Here is a 14,294-nt window from a genome sequence, read left to right on the forward strand (position 1 = left end):
GGTGCAGGATGGGCAGGGCTGGCAGCTGGGTGCCACTGCCCAGGGGTGTGCTCTACGTGAGGACAGCTTGGTGGGGGGAGGCTTCTCCCAGGGTGGGAGTGCAGTCCTGGGGGTGCTCTGGAAAAGGTCAGTGTGTCCACTGAGCTGCACAGGGTCTGTCCTCACTCCCTACAAGGATGCTTTAAAGTTTCCTTCCCTGCCTGGTGTTGTTGTAGCTGATCCAGTGCCTAAAACAAGGAGCTCTTTCCCGCACCACCGCCAGCACCCAGATGAACGTGCAGAGCTCCCGGTCCCATGCCATCTTCACCATCCACCTGTGCCAGACGAGAGTGTGTGCCCGCCCAGAGCTGGTGAGATGTGGTCCTGCCTCAGGGCCAGGCTGTTCCTAGGTTCCATACCCAGCTGATGCATGAAGTTCCCTTGGGGAGAGGGTCTGAAGTCCGGCAAAGAGAAGCAGGGATTTTTCTGTCTTCTTTCCAGTCATAGCCAGCATTAGGATTTGATGGGAGATGAGGGTGAGCTGATCCAAGGCAGGATGGCTCAGACCAAGCTGCTCTCAGGATCCTGTCCCCATCTCTGAGGGGCTGGATATGGAGAGTGAACGCTCAGACTCTGGGGGACATCTGAGTGAAGGCAAGGGAGCCTCCTCTGCCTGCTCCCATCTGGGGTGGTGACCCCTCACGTGTTCCTGGCTGCAGGTGAACGAGGAGGTGAGCAGCCTTCTGGATGGATCCCAGCCTGCTGCTGAGTACGAGACCTTGACAGCCAAGTTTCACTTTGTGGACCTGGCTGGCTCGGAGAGGCTGAAGCGGACGGGCGCCACTGGCGAGAGAGCCAAGGAAGGGATCTCCATCAACTGTGGGCTGGTACGGCACCGGGCTGAGCTGGTGGGCACGGGGACAGGCAGGGCAAGGCCTGCCAGGGGAGGCCTGTGACACTTCTGGGTCTTGCTTGGGGCTGCTCTGGGCTATGGGGGTACTGCTGTCATGGCTGGGGTTGGTGCTGCCCGTGCCTGATGGCAGGAACACGCACAGAGCAGTGGGGACAGCACAACTCTGCTGCCAAAGCAGACTTGTGCTGTGGGGAGGGGTGCAGCTGGGCACAGTGGTGCAGGTCCCAGAAGGGTGAGATCTGTTTATCAGAGCTAAAAAACCCACTCTGGGCCTTGATGCTCAGTGCCACATGGGAGAGAGGCACAGCCCAGGCTAAGGGAGGCCCCGTGCCTGCCCCTTGTGCAACCCAAGCCTGTGCTACAGTGCACGCCCCAGGCCTGACTACTGTGTCCTCAGCTGTGTCCTCAGCCAGGGCTGAGTCTGGGGTGCTTCCCTTTGTGTTGGTAGCTGGCCTTGGGGAATGTCATCAGTGCCCTTGGAGACCAGAGCAAGAAAGTCGTGCACGTGCCCTACCGTGACTCCAAGCTCACCCGCCTGCTGCAGGATTCCCTCGGGGGCAACAGGTAAAGGGTCCCAGGTGGGGCTGAGCTTGGGGTGAGGGCTGCCAGGTGGGGCTGAGGGCACTCTGGAGCTATGTAGGAGATATCTCAGGACTCCAGTGGCTGCCTGGTGAGGAAGAGAGGCCTTCTTCCAGGCATGGCATGACTTGGCAGATGTAAAGACCGTGGCTCCTCACCAGCCTCGGGTGCAATTTGCAGCTTGGGCAGAATCAGCTGGTGCAGAACCTTCCTGAGTCCTCACAGATCTGGGGCTTGGCAAATGATGGTGCCTAGCGTGGGATTGAATTTCCTGCCTCTTCTCCAGAGAGGGAGGCATTGAGGAAGGGCTGTCAGTGCTGTCTGATGCACTTGAGGGGTCTTGTGGGTGCTCTGGCTCTGGGAGGGATGAACCCAGCTCACACCTTGTTTTAAAACCCAGAAGGGTGCAGGATGAGCTTCCATGCAGGATGGGTATCTGGGGGCACGTGGCCTGTGCTGGGTTTGCACCTGCTGGGTCGCTGAACCGTGCAGGGACCGTCTTTCACCCTGCCCTTGCATCCCCAAGCCAAACCATCATGATTGCCTGCGTGAGCCCCTCTGACCGGGATTTCATGGAGACCCTGAACACGCTCAAGTACGCCAACCGGGCTCGCAACATCAAGAACAAGGTGGTGGTGAACCAGGACAAGACGAGCCAGCAGATCAGCGCCCTGCGCGCCGAGATCGCCCGGCTGCAGATGGAGCTGATGGAGTACAAGGCAGTGAGTGGCCCCGTGTCCTGCTGTCACCCTGGCCAGCAAGGGAGCCACGTGCAGCCAGTTGTTCACTGCCCCCCAGTGGGATGGGGGAGAGAACTCAAGAGTAACAGTGAGAAAGTTCTTTGGTTTAGATACAGTTTGAGAGGCAAAGCAAACCAAGGAACTCATTCCCCACGTCCCATCACAGGGAGGTGCTCAGCCATCCTCAGTCCAGCAGGGCTCTGTCAAGTGTAGCAGTGACTTGGGACAACACTCCAGCCATCCCCTCTTTCTTCCTCCTTCCCCCAGCTTTCTATGCTGAGTATGACATCGTGTGGTTTGGGATATCCCTGTGGTGAGTGGGGGTCAGCTGTCCTGGATGTGTCCCCCCAGCTCCTGTTGCACCCCCAGCCCAACATTGGTGGGTCAGGGTGAGGGGCAGAACAGCTCCTGACTCAGCAGGAGCTAAATCATCCTGTGGGATCAGTGCTGTTTTCAGCAGAGATCCCAAACAGCACCACACAAAGCTGCTGTGAGGAAAATGAACTCCACCAGAAACAAACCCAGCTGATGGAGTGACCCTGGTGAGGAGGAGGAGACAGATGCAGCAATCCCCCTCCTTGTGTTTGAATTGGGGCAGGGTCAGTGGGACCCTCCTGCCTCCCATCCCCTGCCCCTATGGATAGGGGTAACTGTTAGGAGGAGTCAGGAGCCTTAAGAAACAGGCTCTCAGCTCCTGCCTGTCAAGGCAGGACCTTGGCCAGGTTTTGGAGGTGGTAAGGCAGGGAGAAGCCCTGAAATGTCTCTCACCCTCTGCATGTTCAGCTCAGATGTTCCTGGTCCCTAGGTTTGCCCCTGCTCTGGTGTCTGGGGTTGCAGTGATGGGTGTCTGTGTCCCAGCTTACCCTGCTCTCAGGGGCTCCCCTCCTGTGCCCACAGGGCAAGCGGGTGATCGGGGAGGACGGTGTCGAGGGCTACAGCGACCTGTTCCGCGAGAACGCCATGCTGCAGAAGGAGAACAGCGCCCTGCGCATGAGGGTGAAGGCCATGCAGGAGGCCATCGATGCCATCAACAGCAGGGTCACCTACCTCATGAGCCAGGAGGCCAACCTGATGCTGGCCAAAGCAGGTGAGGCTGGGCTGCTGGGCGGTGTGCTGGGCCAGCCCAGGCAGCAGCTGGGGCGGGGGCTGTGGTGCAGGCGGTGGCTGCCTCTCTCCAGCCGTGCCTCTGCTGCAGGTGATGGAAACGAGGCCATTGGCACCCTCATCCAGAACTACATCCGCGAGATCGAGGAGCTGAGGTGAGTGAATCCCTGGGGTCCTAGGGCCAGGCTCTGGGGCTGGGTGCCAGGCAGTGCTTTGGTTATTGTCCTTGGTGTGGGTGTTGATGGAGGGGGAGGTCCTGTTTGAAGTGCCTGGGGTCCTCCAGGGACTGCTGCCTCCCAAAGGTGGGTCTGTTCCAGTCTCTTGCTCGATCCTGGTACCCAGTCTGGCAGCACTGTGGCCATCATTAGCAGGAATGTCTTAGTAGTGACTGTCCCTGGCTCACACCAACTGAGCACATCATGTTCAGTCTGTAGAAGACTCTGGGGAGACCTTAGAGCCCCTTCCACTGCCTGAAGGAGGGAGATTGCTGGTTTTTTTTATTTTTTACTTGGACAGATAATGACAGGACAAGGGAAACTGGCTTTAAACTAACAGTGGAGAGACTTAGATTAGAAGTTGGGAAGAAATTGTTCCCTGTGAGGGTGGTGAGGCAGTGGCACAGTTTGCCCAAAGCAGCTGTGGTTGTCCCGTATCTGCAGGTGTATGGAGCTTGGAGCAACCTGGTCTAGTGGAAGGTGTTCCTGCCCATGGCAGGAATGTGGAAGGGTTTAAGGTCCCTTCCAGCCCAAACCACTGTGTGATCCTAAACCCAGGCAAGATCCCCTGTGCAGGGCCAGAGGGGGAGCCCCTCTGACTGTGCCCTGTTTGCACTCCCCAGGACGAAGCTCCTGGAGAGCGAGTCCATGAACGAGTCCCTGCGCCGCAGCCTGTCGCGGGTCTCTGCCCGGCCGCCCTTCTCCTCTCCGGCCCCCGGCCTGGCCGGGCTCTGCAGCCCCGCGGCCCCGCTGGACACCGAGGCCTCTGATGTCCTCCGCCGGGCCAAGCAGGACCTGGAGCGCCTGAAGAAGAAGGAGAGGCGGCAGCAGAGGAAGAGGTGCGGGGAGGGGGGGCTGTGTGCAGGGCTGTGTGCAGGGGAAGGGGGGCTGTGTGTGGGGAGGGGGAGCTGTGTGCAGGGGAAGGGGGCTGTGTGTGGGGAAGGGGAGCTGTGTGTGGGGAAGGGGGGCTGTGTGTGGGGCTGTGTGTGGGGAGGGGGAGCTGTGTGTGGGGAGGGGGGGGCTGTGTGTGGGGAAGGGGGGCTGTGTGCAGGGAAAGGGGGGCTGTGTGTGGGGAAGGGGAGCTGTGTGTGGGGAAGGGGCTGTGTGTGGGGAAGGGGAGCTGTGTGCTGGGCTGTGTGCAGGGAAAGGGGGGCTGTGTGCCAGGCTCGGGCACTAGGGATGCTGCTTCCCCCATCTCTGCCACAGTTGGAGCCTGCACGCCTGGGTTCCCCTCCCTGCCCTGCCCTGGGTCTCCTTTTCACCCATCACCTAATTGCAGAGGCTGTTTCCCCCAGAGGGTCCAAAAGCAGGAGCAGAACCTGTCTGTGGCTTCTGTCATGCTGGGACTCACCAGCCCCTCTCTGTTCCCCCAGCCCGGAGAAGGAAGCGTTTAAGAAGCGGCAGAAACTGCAGCAGGACAATGGGGAGGAGACGGATGAGAACGAGGTGGAAGAGGTGAGTGGGCATCGTGCTGATGCTGTGGGGGTGTCTGGGTGTGGAGCACTGTCATTGCCACATGTGGCACAGGGACCAAGCCCAGCCTGGTCCTGAAGCAGGCTGGGAGGGTTGTTCTGCTGAGGACTCCGTGCTGGAGCTGGATACTCCCCAGAGTAGAATGAGGAGTTCATGTTTTTGGGGGCTTGGTTTCAATCAGCATAGGTGAAGAGAGGTCAGGCTGCTCAGCTGGGAAGGGATGGATGCAAGAATGGATGGGTCAAATTGCTGCTCCTCTCAACAGTATGTGCTGGGGGTCCAGAAATGGTGCTGCAGCCCCTGGGTATCCTGTGTGGGGCTGAGCCCCACCGGGGGCTGGGAGCATTGCTGTAGGGTGAGCTCAGGTGTGGAGGGGGAGAAGGACAGACCATCCTGCTGGCTGAGATTAGGCACTCATCCCTTAGGAGGAGGAAGAGCAGGATGAGAGCGGCTGTGAGGAGGAGGATGGGCGCGAGGATGAAGATGAGGACTCGGGCAGTGAAGAGAGCCTGGTGGACTCAGACTCGGATGCGGAGGAGAAGGGTAAAGTGGAGATCTGTGTGCAGCTGTGGGCATGGAGGGGCTCTTGCTGGTATCTGTGGCAGTGAGCTCTGCCCTTGGCGAGGCAGAGTTCACCAGAACACCCCAACCATGTCTGCTCTGCAGGGCTTGGAAGAGCCCCAGGGTTGCTGCAGTGCTCCTTGGGGTGCAGCAGTGTGGGTTCCCATCAGCTCCTCTGCCCTCTCCCTGTGCAGGGACTCTGTGGGGCCATGCAAGTGATGCTCCCCATGCCTCTCAGCATGACTTTCTCCTCTGCCTCCAGCCGTGAATTTCCAGGCCGACCTGGCGGATCTGACCTGTGAGATTGAGATCAAGCAGAAGCTGATTGATGAGCTGGAGAACAGCCAGAGGCGTTTGCAGACCCTCAAGCATCAGTATGAGGAGAAGCTGATCCTACTGCAGAACAAGATTCGGGACACGCAGCTGGAGCGGGACCGGGTCCTGCAGAACCTCAGTGAGAACTGCCTCACCCATGGGCCCCATTCTGCCAGCCTCACAACCCACTTCCAGCTCAAGCCCAGCTAACTCTAAGTCAAAGCATCCACCCCTTGCTCTGGTAGAGCTTTGTCATCCCCCTGCCCCTACCTGAATCCCTGGCACCCCCAAGGCTCTGCTTGTCTTGCCATGGGAGCAGCATCAGTCAGCTGCACAGCTCTGGACCCTGCTGGTGCTGGAGAAGGATGGTGAGGCAAAGCCTCTTCCAGCCTTGAGCACCGCTCCATGAGCTCTGGGGACCTCTGGGGAAACTGAGGGGCAAAAGTGGTGGGGCTGATCTCCAGGCTCAAGTAGGGCAGGGTCACCCATGTACGTGGCTGTGCTCTCAGTCTGCAGCTCTGCTCCAGCCACTGTGTCCACTCTGTGCTGAGCTCTTCCAGCGGGTATTCCCAGACAGACCCCAGTTCAGATGGGCTGAGGGGGCTCTGATGGGACAGGGAGGGACACAGTGCTAGGGCACAGGAGGATGCCAGGGTGCGTGGTCATTGCGAGCCCTCTCCCCACCCACCAGGCACCATGGAGTGCTACACAGAGGAGAAAGCCAACAAGATCAAGGCAGACTATGAGAAGCGGCTGAAGGAGATGAACAGGGACCTGCAGAAGCTCCAGGCAGCCCAGAAGGAGCACGCTCGCCTGCTCAAGAACCAGTCCCGCTATGAGCGCGAGCTGCGGAAGCTGCAGGCAGAAGTGGCCGAGATGAAGAAGGCAAAGGTACCAGGATGTGCCGGGGCAGGGAGGAATCGCCTGGACGAGTCTGGCTCCCCCTCAGGGCAGTGTTTTCCACCCTGAGCACGTCTGCAGGGTGGGTGGGTGGCCCAGGGCAGTGGCACAGGCGGCCCCTCCGTTGCAGGTGGCTCTGATGAAGCAGATGCGGGAGGAGCAGCAGCGGCGGCGGCTGGCGGAGACCAAGAGGAACCGGGAGATCGCGCAGCTCAAGAAGGAGCAGCGCAGGCAGGAGGTGAGAGCCTGCTCTGCCACATGCTGCCAGTGGCCTGTGCAGGGGGCTGGGCTGGCTGGGGAGCTGGTGTTTGTCCTGCTCTGGCACGCCACATACCTCGAGCCAGTGAAGCTCGGTGAAGCCTCGCTGGAGCCCACACAGTCCCAGCAGAGCACGGCTGGATGAACGGCTCCCAAAGGCTTCCCACAGCTCCTGCTGTAGTTGTGGGGGATGCTGTGGCAGGGGGGAATGTGCAACCAGAGCCAGCTCCAGGCTGGGAGCCTGCTCGTTGTTAGAGTCAGGAGTGAGACTCTGCCAGAGGGAGCACTGGGACTGCAACCACTGCTGGGCTGGACCTCAGGGGTATCCTTTTCTTTCTCACTCATGCAGTTCCAGATCAGGGCTCTGGAATCTCAGAAGCGACAGCAGGAAATAGTGCTGCGGAGGAAAACCCAGGAGGTGAGGAAAGGGGGTTTCCTCCACATAGCCCCCAGCTCCTATAGAGGTCTGGGTCCCAGTGCTTGGCTCAGAGAATTCCCATCCTTCAAACAGGGCTGGCTTTGGGAATGGAGCTCCCTAAAGGAAGGGAGGGGTTTTATGGCTCAGGAACCAGGTGGGAAATGGCTGTAGGCAGCAGCAGAGTTCCCCATCCTGAGCAGCAGAGCCTGGTGGCAGGGCTGGGCTATGAGGAGGAGAGAGGGAACCCTGTGAGGCACCCCCTGGGCTTTGGGTCTATGGAGCCGCCGCTCTCAGGCCTGTGGGGACCTGGGGGTGATGCCAGGGGGTTTAGGCTGGGTGGGGCTGCCCAGCTGACACCCTGTTCTGCCCTCCCTCCGGGCAGGTGTCCGCACTGCGCCGCCTGGCCAAGCCCATGTCGGAGCGGGTGGCGGGCAGGATGAGCCAGAAGCCGGCCATGCTGGACTCGGGCGCAGAGGTCTCGGCCAGCACCACCTCCTCCGAGCCCGAGTCCGGCGCTCGCTCCGTCTCCAGCATCGTGCGCCAGTGGAACAGGAAAATCAACAATTTTCTGGGAGACCCCTCGTCCTCCATTAATGGGGCTCGGCCTGCCAGGTCAGGACAGGGGCTGGGTGGTGGGGTGAGACATCCCAGGGACCCCCGTGCCTGGCTTTGGGCTGGTGCAGAGGTTGAAGGGTGGCTTCTTAGTGACCCATATGAAATAGTGACCTGTAATAAGCTGTGCTGGCAGAGTGTGGCTGTCACCTGGGCTTGAGCCCAAAGCTGGCCTTCCATGAGGATTAAATGCAGTGGCACAAACCCTGCTGAGCTCATTTCTTGTCCTGCTTTGCTAGGAGGAAATGGAAAAGCTGGGCAATGCAAAAACATCATGGACACATCCTCTGTTTCTGGCCAGACATCTTCCTGGGGCAAGCCTAGCTCTCCAGCACGGTGTGGCCATCTGCCCATATGCCTCTTCTTCCCTCTGGCTGTAGGAAGAAGTTCCCCAAGAAGGGGACAAGCCAGACCTTCAGCAAAGCCGCCCGCCTCAAGTGGCAGTCCCTGGAGCGGCGCATCTTCGACATTGTCATGCAGAGAATGACCATCATCAACCTAGAGGCAGACATGGAGAGGCTCATCAAGGTGGCTGTGGCACTGGGGACAGAGAGGGCTGGCAGGCAGGTGCAGGACAGGGAGATGGCCATGTGAACAGTGCTAATCCCCCTTCCCTTTTCCCCCAGAAACGTGAGGAGCTGTCACTGCTGCAGGAGGCGTTGCTGGGCAAGCGGGCAAAGCTGCAGGCAGAGAGCCCCAAGGAGCAGAAGGGTCTGCAAGAGCTGAACGAGGAGATTGAGGTGCTGGGGGCCAACATTGACTATATCAATGACAGCATTTCAGACTGCCAGGCCACCATCATGCAGATTGAGGAGACCAAGGTAGGACTGGGTCGGCTGGCAGGGAGAAAATGTGAGCATCCCTCTATGGAAAGAGCAGCCAGCTGGGGCTGGGCTCTGGTCAGAGGACCCAGAGTCCTCTGAGCTGTCACTCTTGGTGGGGCTTCACCCACACAGTCACTTCTCATTAGGTGATTAATTATGGAGAGGAGTTCTGGCAGGTCCATGGGCACGCTGCCCTGGAATTGTAGGGAAGCTGTGGCCCCCATTTGTCCTTGGGGCTGATGGTCACTTGTCCCCATGGTTGCTTCATGTGCTGGAACCATCCCAGGAGGACTGGCTTTTTCCCAGCAGAAACCACGTAGGTTTTGTGTCCAGCTGTGATACTGGCCAGCTCCCAGCTCCCCTCAATGCCTGCAGCCTGAAATGGGGGCTGGGTGCTGTCCCTGGCTTGTCCCCAGCTGTCACCTGGATTAGCAGGGAAGAAGGGCTGCTGTTAATCCACACTAGGTTGTGGATTTGGGTGAGCCTGGTGTCTGCTCAGTGCCTAGTTTTGTGAACCAGAATTCCTGTAGCAGTGCATAAGCCCTTCAGCCGTGGGCAGTCCCATGGCTGGATGTCCCCAGTAGCCACTGGGCAGACTGGGGAGGGCGAGGTTGGACGGGGCAGTGCTTGCAGGGTGATGGAAGTGCTGAGACCCCTCCACCCATCCCACATCCAGCAGCAAAGCTACCCTGCTGCATCCAGCACTTGTCTCTCCACGTTTCAGGAGGAGCTGGATTCCACAGACACCTCGGTGGTGATCAGCTCCTGCTCCCTGGCCGAAGCCCGGCTGCTGCTGGACAATTTCCTGAAAGCGTCCATCGACAAGGTGTGGGGCCAGGCTGGGCTGGGCATGTGTGACAGGGCTTCCTCTGGGTGCCAGGGTGGGCACCTGGTGGCAAGCACGTGTGGCACCTGTCTGAGTGGCAGCATTTCTGCCCCAGGGGCTGCAGGTGGCCCAGAAGGAGGCCCAGATCCGCCTGCTGGAGGGGCGCCTGCGGCAGTCGGACGTGGCCAGCTCCTCGCAGAACCACGCTCTGCTGGACGCCCTGCGCGAGAAGGCAGAGTCACACCCCGAGCTGCAGGCCCTGATCCACAACGTCCAGCAAGGTGAGGCAGGAGCACCTTCAGGCCAGGTGTGGCCTGTGCCTGTGCCCACCTGGACTGGTGCAGAAAGCACCTGGGGGTGCTGTGGCTGGGACCCCGCCCCAAGGGCCGTGTCGGGTGGGAGCTCCTGCCCTGGCCGTGGGTAACGGGGCCCGGGTGACCCCCACACCTTCCTGGGCTGCCCCCTCTGCTGCAGGGCTCGGATGGGGCTGGGGACAGTGGGGTCCCCCCTGCTGATGCACTGTCTCCCTCTGACAGAGAATGGCTACACCAGCACGGACGAGGAAGTCTCAGAGTTCAGCCTGGCCTCAGATGGGAGGTGAGCACCTAGCCTGAGGTGGCTGGGGCACAATGCCTGATGCCACTCATGGATGAACAAAGCCCCATTTTCAGTGGTGCCTGGCCCTTGGTGGGGGGACAGGGTCTCTTGGACACGAGCAGGGAGTGAAGGCTTGGTCATTCCTTAGAGAAAGGGTGCTGGGGAGCAGAGGGTGACCCAAGGAGTCTGGTGGACCAGTGGCACCAGCTTCCTGAAGATCCATATTTACTCCTTTCTCCTTGCAGCATCTCTCAGTCCTTCACCATGAAGGGCTCAGCAAGCCAGGATGATTTCAAATTCAAGGTAAGTTGGCCTTTTTGTGTGGCCTGGTCACAGAGACTGGGAGGAGGAAGGAGGGATGTTCAGTGATGCTTCAGGCCTCTACTCTGCAGTCTGAACCTTGGGGAACCAGGCTTGGCATAAGGTGGGATGGCTGCTCCCTGCATGGGCAGAGCCAAGGTCTCCTGGTCCTGTCCTGAAGCACCAGAGGCTTGGGAAACACCCACCAGACCAGCCAGTACCTTCCAAATCTGAGTGGCACCAAGGGTGTCCCGTGCAGGGCAGAGGTGGAGGGAACAGCAGCAGTACAGGCTGTTTGCCTGGAGAGCTGGCTGGGATGGACATCCAGTGGGATGTGGGGAAGCTGGTTTGTGGCCAGAGAGCACAAAGCCTTGCAGCCCACAGCGCTGGCTGCTCGTGCTGCCTGCCCTTCAGCCCCCTGCCCTGCTCTAGGGAGAGCCCAAGCTTTCGGGGCAGATGAAGGCGGTGTCAGCCGAGTGTCTGGGACCCACGCTGGACGTCTCCACCAAGAACATCACCAAGTCCTTGGCATCCCTCATGGAGATCAAAGAGGACAGGATTGGCTTCTCCATCCGAGACCCCTACTACAAGGAGAAGGTGTCACGCACCATCAGCCTGCCCACGCGAGGAAGCACCTTGTGAGCACAGGGTCACACTGTCAGGGCACTGGGCAGCTCGTGGGTCTGGGGAAAGCTGTGCCTGGCCTGTGGGGCTGCAGAGGGGTGAGGGGAGCCCAGTCCTGCATCTGTCCATGCTTGGCTACAGCATGGCTACAGCTATAGCATCAATTTCCTCAGCAGGGCTTGGAGAGCGTGTAGGAGTATGTTGGTATCCTTTGCAGATGGAGAGGAGGATACTTCAGGAGCAGGGAAAAAAGGGGGGTGCGAGGGTCCCCAGCTCCCTGCTCTGGGTTGTCAGCCTTTTGGAAGGTGTCTTGGGTTGCCAAAAGCCTCTGCACTTGTGGGCTGCCTCAAGAGTGTGACTCCAGCCCAATCTCGTTTGCTCTTTGGGGGGAGGACACGGGTGTTGGCTGTGGAGGGGTGCAGGGACAGGCACCCACTCTGCTTTGTTCACTTGCTTCAGTCCCAGGCAGTCCCGGGGCTCGGACACGTCCCCTCTGACAAGGAGGAAATCCTATGACCGTGGGCAGCCTGCCAGGTGAGCTCGGGACAAACAGTGACACGGGCAGGGGAGGCTGCGTGTCTCAGAGCAGTGTGGAAGGGTTCTTCCTGGGCCCTGGTGTGCCAGCCAGGTGCCAGGTGAGCAGTTCCCAAGTCATGTGTCCCTCTGATCCTCTTGGCTCAGGCCTGCAGACATTGGCTTCACACCACCCTCGTCCCCACCCACCCGTCCGCGCAATGACCGCAACGTCTTCTCCCGTCTCACGAGCACCCAGAGCCAGGGATCTGCCTTGGACAAGTAAGTCCTGCTGGGGTGAGAGTGTCTGAGTGAGGGGACCCAGACCCAGGTAGCACATGGCATGTACCAGGTCCTGTGGGGGTATTTAGGAACCCCAGGGCTTGGGTTGGCTCCAGCCAGTGTCCTGTCACCACTTTGCCTCCTGCTCCTCCCTGTGATGGAGCTGCCAGGCCAGCGCTGTGCTCCTGCCCACTGTGCCCTCTGAGCCCACAGCCCTGGCCTCAGACAGGGTGGTGCCAGACTTGGACCCCTGGAAAGGCGAGGGGGCAGGGTGGGAGGAGATGAGGGCTCCAAGGAAGCTGATGGACTGGTATCCACCTACAAAAGCTGCTCCAGGCTCTCCTGGCTGCAGGGCTGGTGCTGCTCTGGGCTCGGGTGTTGCTAGCAGCGCTGGTGTTCCCTGATGGAGACCTGCTGTCTGATCCTCACGTGCCCTCCTGCTCTTCTGCTCTGCCCTGGTTCTCCATGTGTGCTTCTCCTTCTCCCTCCCTCCACTCCTCCTCTCTGTCCTACACTGCCTTGGATGCAATAACAATCTCCCACCTCTGACTCCACTGCTGCCTTCTCTAGTCTGGGTTTTCTCTCCCATAATCCTGCTAATTTTCTGCCCCTAGGTCTGATGACAGCGATTCCTCTGTCTCGGAGGTGCTGAGGTATAGACAACTTTCTATTTATTATCCCTTTCTCCGCTCCTCCTTCTCTCTGTCGGATGCCTGCTCTCCCTGTCCCTGCATGGTCAGCCTGCAGCTTGCTGCTCTACCCCCTCCCAGCCTGTGTGTCTGTCCCCTCCTGGCATGCCACCTCTGGTGCCTGATGCTGTCCCTCAGCTGCAAGTCCAAACTGTTCCTGCTTGGATTGGTCCTTGCTGCCTGGTGCTGGGCTCACCTGGGTGCTGCAGGTTTGGGTTGGCAGCATGTTCTCCTCCGTCTCTGATGGTTTCTCACCAGCATGAGGCCACCACGTCCCCCCCTTCCCCAGCTCTCCAGCAGGATGGTGAGGTGATGGGGAAAGGTGCTTGCTTTGTGCAAGCTTCTTCCAGGCACTTCTCTCAGGTTCACCTTGTGCCTGGTCGTGCTTCCCTGGTGCTGAGTTGGAAAAGGTCAGTCTGTTCCCTAAAGAAATCGAGTCAGGTTGTGGTGCAGAGTCAGCCTTGGAGTTAAGGTTCTCCTGGGCTTCTCTCCCTGCATCCACCTGACCAGAGAGGTTTCCCAGAACAAGGGACACATTTCCCCCGTCCTTTAGGAACATTGCAGCCTTCCTGTGCCTAAAGGGGGTTCTAACAAAGAGGGAGAGCAACTTTCTACATGGCCAAATAGTGACAGGACAAGGGGGAACAGTTCAGAACTGCAAGAGGACTAGATGCTAGGAAGAAATTCTTCCCTGTGAGGATGGTGAGGCTCTGGCACAGGTTTTCCAGAGAAGCTGTGGGTGCCCCATCCCTGGAAGTGTCCAAGGCCAGGTTGAATGGGGCTTGGAGCAACCTGGGCTAGTGGAAGGTGTCCCTGCCATGGCAGGGGGTGGAATGAGGTGGTGTCTGAAGTCCCTCCCAACCCAAACCATTCCATGATTCTGTGACCAGCAGTCCAGCACCCAGGTGTCCTCACTCTGCCTGTGCCCTGAGCTCCTGCAGCCCCATCTCTGGGGAGGTGACAGCACACCAGTCTGAGCTGGGTCACCCTGGGCAGTTTGTAGTCAGGCGGCCACTCAAAGTCCATGGAGGACACCTCACCCTGCAGAGCAGGGATTTCCCCTTGGGTTCAGTGTTGCTTTGAGACTGGTGGAAGCACTGGGGCTGAGGGGAAGGCTGTTGGCTTGGCATTGCTAAGTGAAGAGCTGAGGAACATCATGTGCATGTGATTTCCAAACCCAAATTAATGAGCTTGTGCTTGTCCTCACCACTAATGCAAACCTTGCCCTTCCCTAGCCCCATGCATCAGTCTCCCTGTCTGTAAGAAGAAACCAGCACAGGCTGGGGTCTTGTGGCTGTGCTTGGTGGGCAGGCACAGCGGGGCCTGCCAGAGGTCACACATGGGAGGGTGAGGCTGGTGGTCCTCAGCACCCTGAGCATGTCTGAAGGGGAGGGATTGGCAGATGATGATGTGTCCCCCAGGACAGACAGTAGTGTCCCTTGGAAGCTGGACTGGCAGGGGAAGATGCTCTCCTGCCCACAGCCAGCAGTGGGTGTAGGAACAGCCATTCCAACAGGGATGTGGGGTACAGGTGCTGGTGCTGCCCTTTGTCACCCTTGTCATGTGTGTAAA

General features: G+C 59.4%; 1 protein-coding gene across 4 annotated transcripts in view; it reads left to right on the plus strand.

Annotated features, from left to right (window-relative positions):
• The window catches only part of KIF21B (kinesin family member 21B), a 43,007-nt gene that overhangs the window by 16,670 nt on the left and 12,043 nt on the right, over positions 1 to 14,294 (plus strand). For 3 of the 4 annotated variants that reach the window (XR_015279004.1, XM_086861803.1, XM_086861801.1), the window contains exons 5-28: positions 216 to 350; positions 699 to 866; positions 1,341 to 1,456; positions 1,998 to 2,193; positions 3,109 to 3,298; positions 3,407 to 3,470; positions 4,154 to 4,369; positions 4,904 to 4,985; positions 5,429 to 5,546; positions 5,827 to 6,018; positions 6,571 to 6,770; positions 6,910 to 7,017; positions 7,387 to 7,455; positions 7,838 to 8,067; positions 8,448 to 8,595; positions 8,694 to 8,888; positions 9,616 to 9,717; positions 9,833 to 9,998; positions 10,254 to 10,314; positions 10,560 to 10,617; positions 11,047 to 11,252; positions 11,698 to 11,772; positions 11,920 to 12,033; positions 12,648 to 12,686. Coding sequence is in view for 3 of the 4 variants with exons in the window: in XM_086861803.1 (XP_086717929.1) it covers positions 216 to 350; positions 699 to 866; positions 1,341 to 1,456; positions 1,998 to 2,193; positions 3,109 to 3,298; positions 3,407 to 3,470; positions 4,154 to 4,369; positions 4,904 to 4,985; positions 5,429 to 5,546; positions 5,827 to 6,018; positions 6,571 to 6,770; positions 6,910 to 7,017; positions 7,387 to 7,455; positions 7,838 to 8,067; positions 8,448 to 8,595; positions 8,694 to 8,888; positions 9,616 to 9,717; positions 9,833 to 9,998; positions 10,254 to 10,314; positions 10,560 to 10,617; positions 11,047 to 11,252; positions 11,698 to 11,772; positions 11,920 to 12,033; positions 12,648 to 12,686 (3,248 nt within the window). In the remaining variant the exon portion in view is untranslated. The remainder of the gene's footprint in view (positions 1 to 215; positions 351 to 698; positions 867 to 1,340; positions 1,457 to 1,997; positions 2,194 to 3,108; positions 3,299 to 3,406; positions 3,471 to 4,153; positions 4,370 to 4,903; positions 4,986 to 5,428; positions 5,547 to 5,826; positions 6,019 to 6,570; positions 6,771 to 6,909; positions 7,018 to 7,386; positions 7,456 to 7,837; positions 8,068 to 8,447; positions 8,596 to 8,693; positions 8,889 to 9,615; positions 9,718 to 9,832; positions 9,999 to 10,253; positions 10,315 to 10,559; positions 10,618 to 11,046; positions 11,253 to 11,697; positions 11,773 to 11,919; positions 12,034 to 12,647; positions 12,687 to 14,294) is intronic. The other variant, XM_086861802.1, reaches the window with a different exon arrangement.

This window comes from Cyanistes caeruleus, chromosome 24 (genome assembly GCF_971803275.1).
Source record: "Cyanistes caeruleus chromosome 24, bCyaCae1.hap1.1, whole genome shotgun sequence".
Lineage (NCBI taxonomy): Eukaryota > Metazoa > Chordata > Aves > Passeriformes > Paridae > Cyanistes > Cyanistes caeruleus.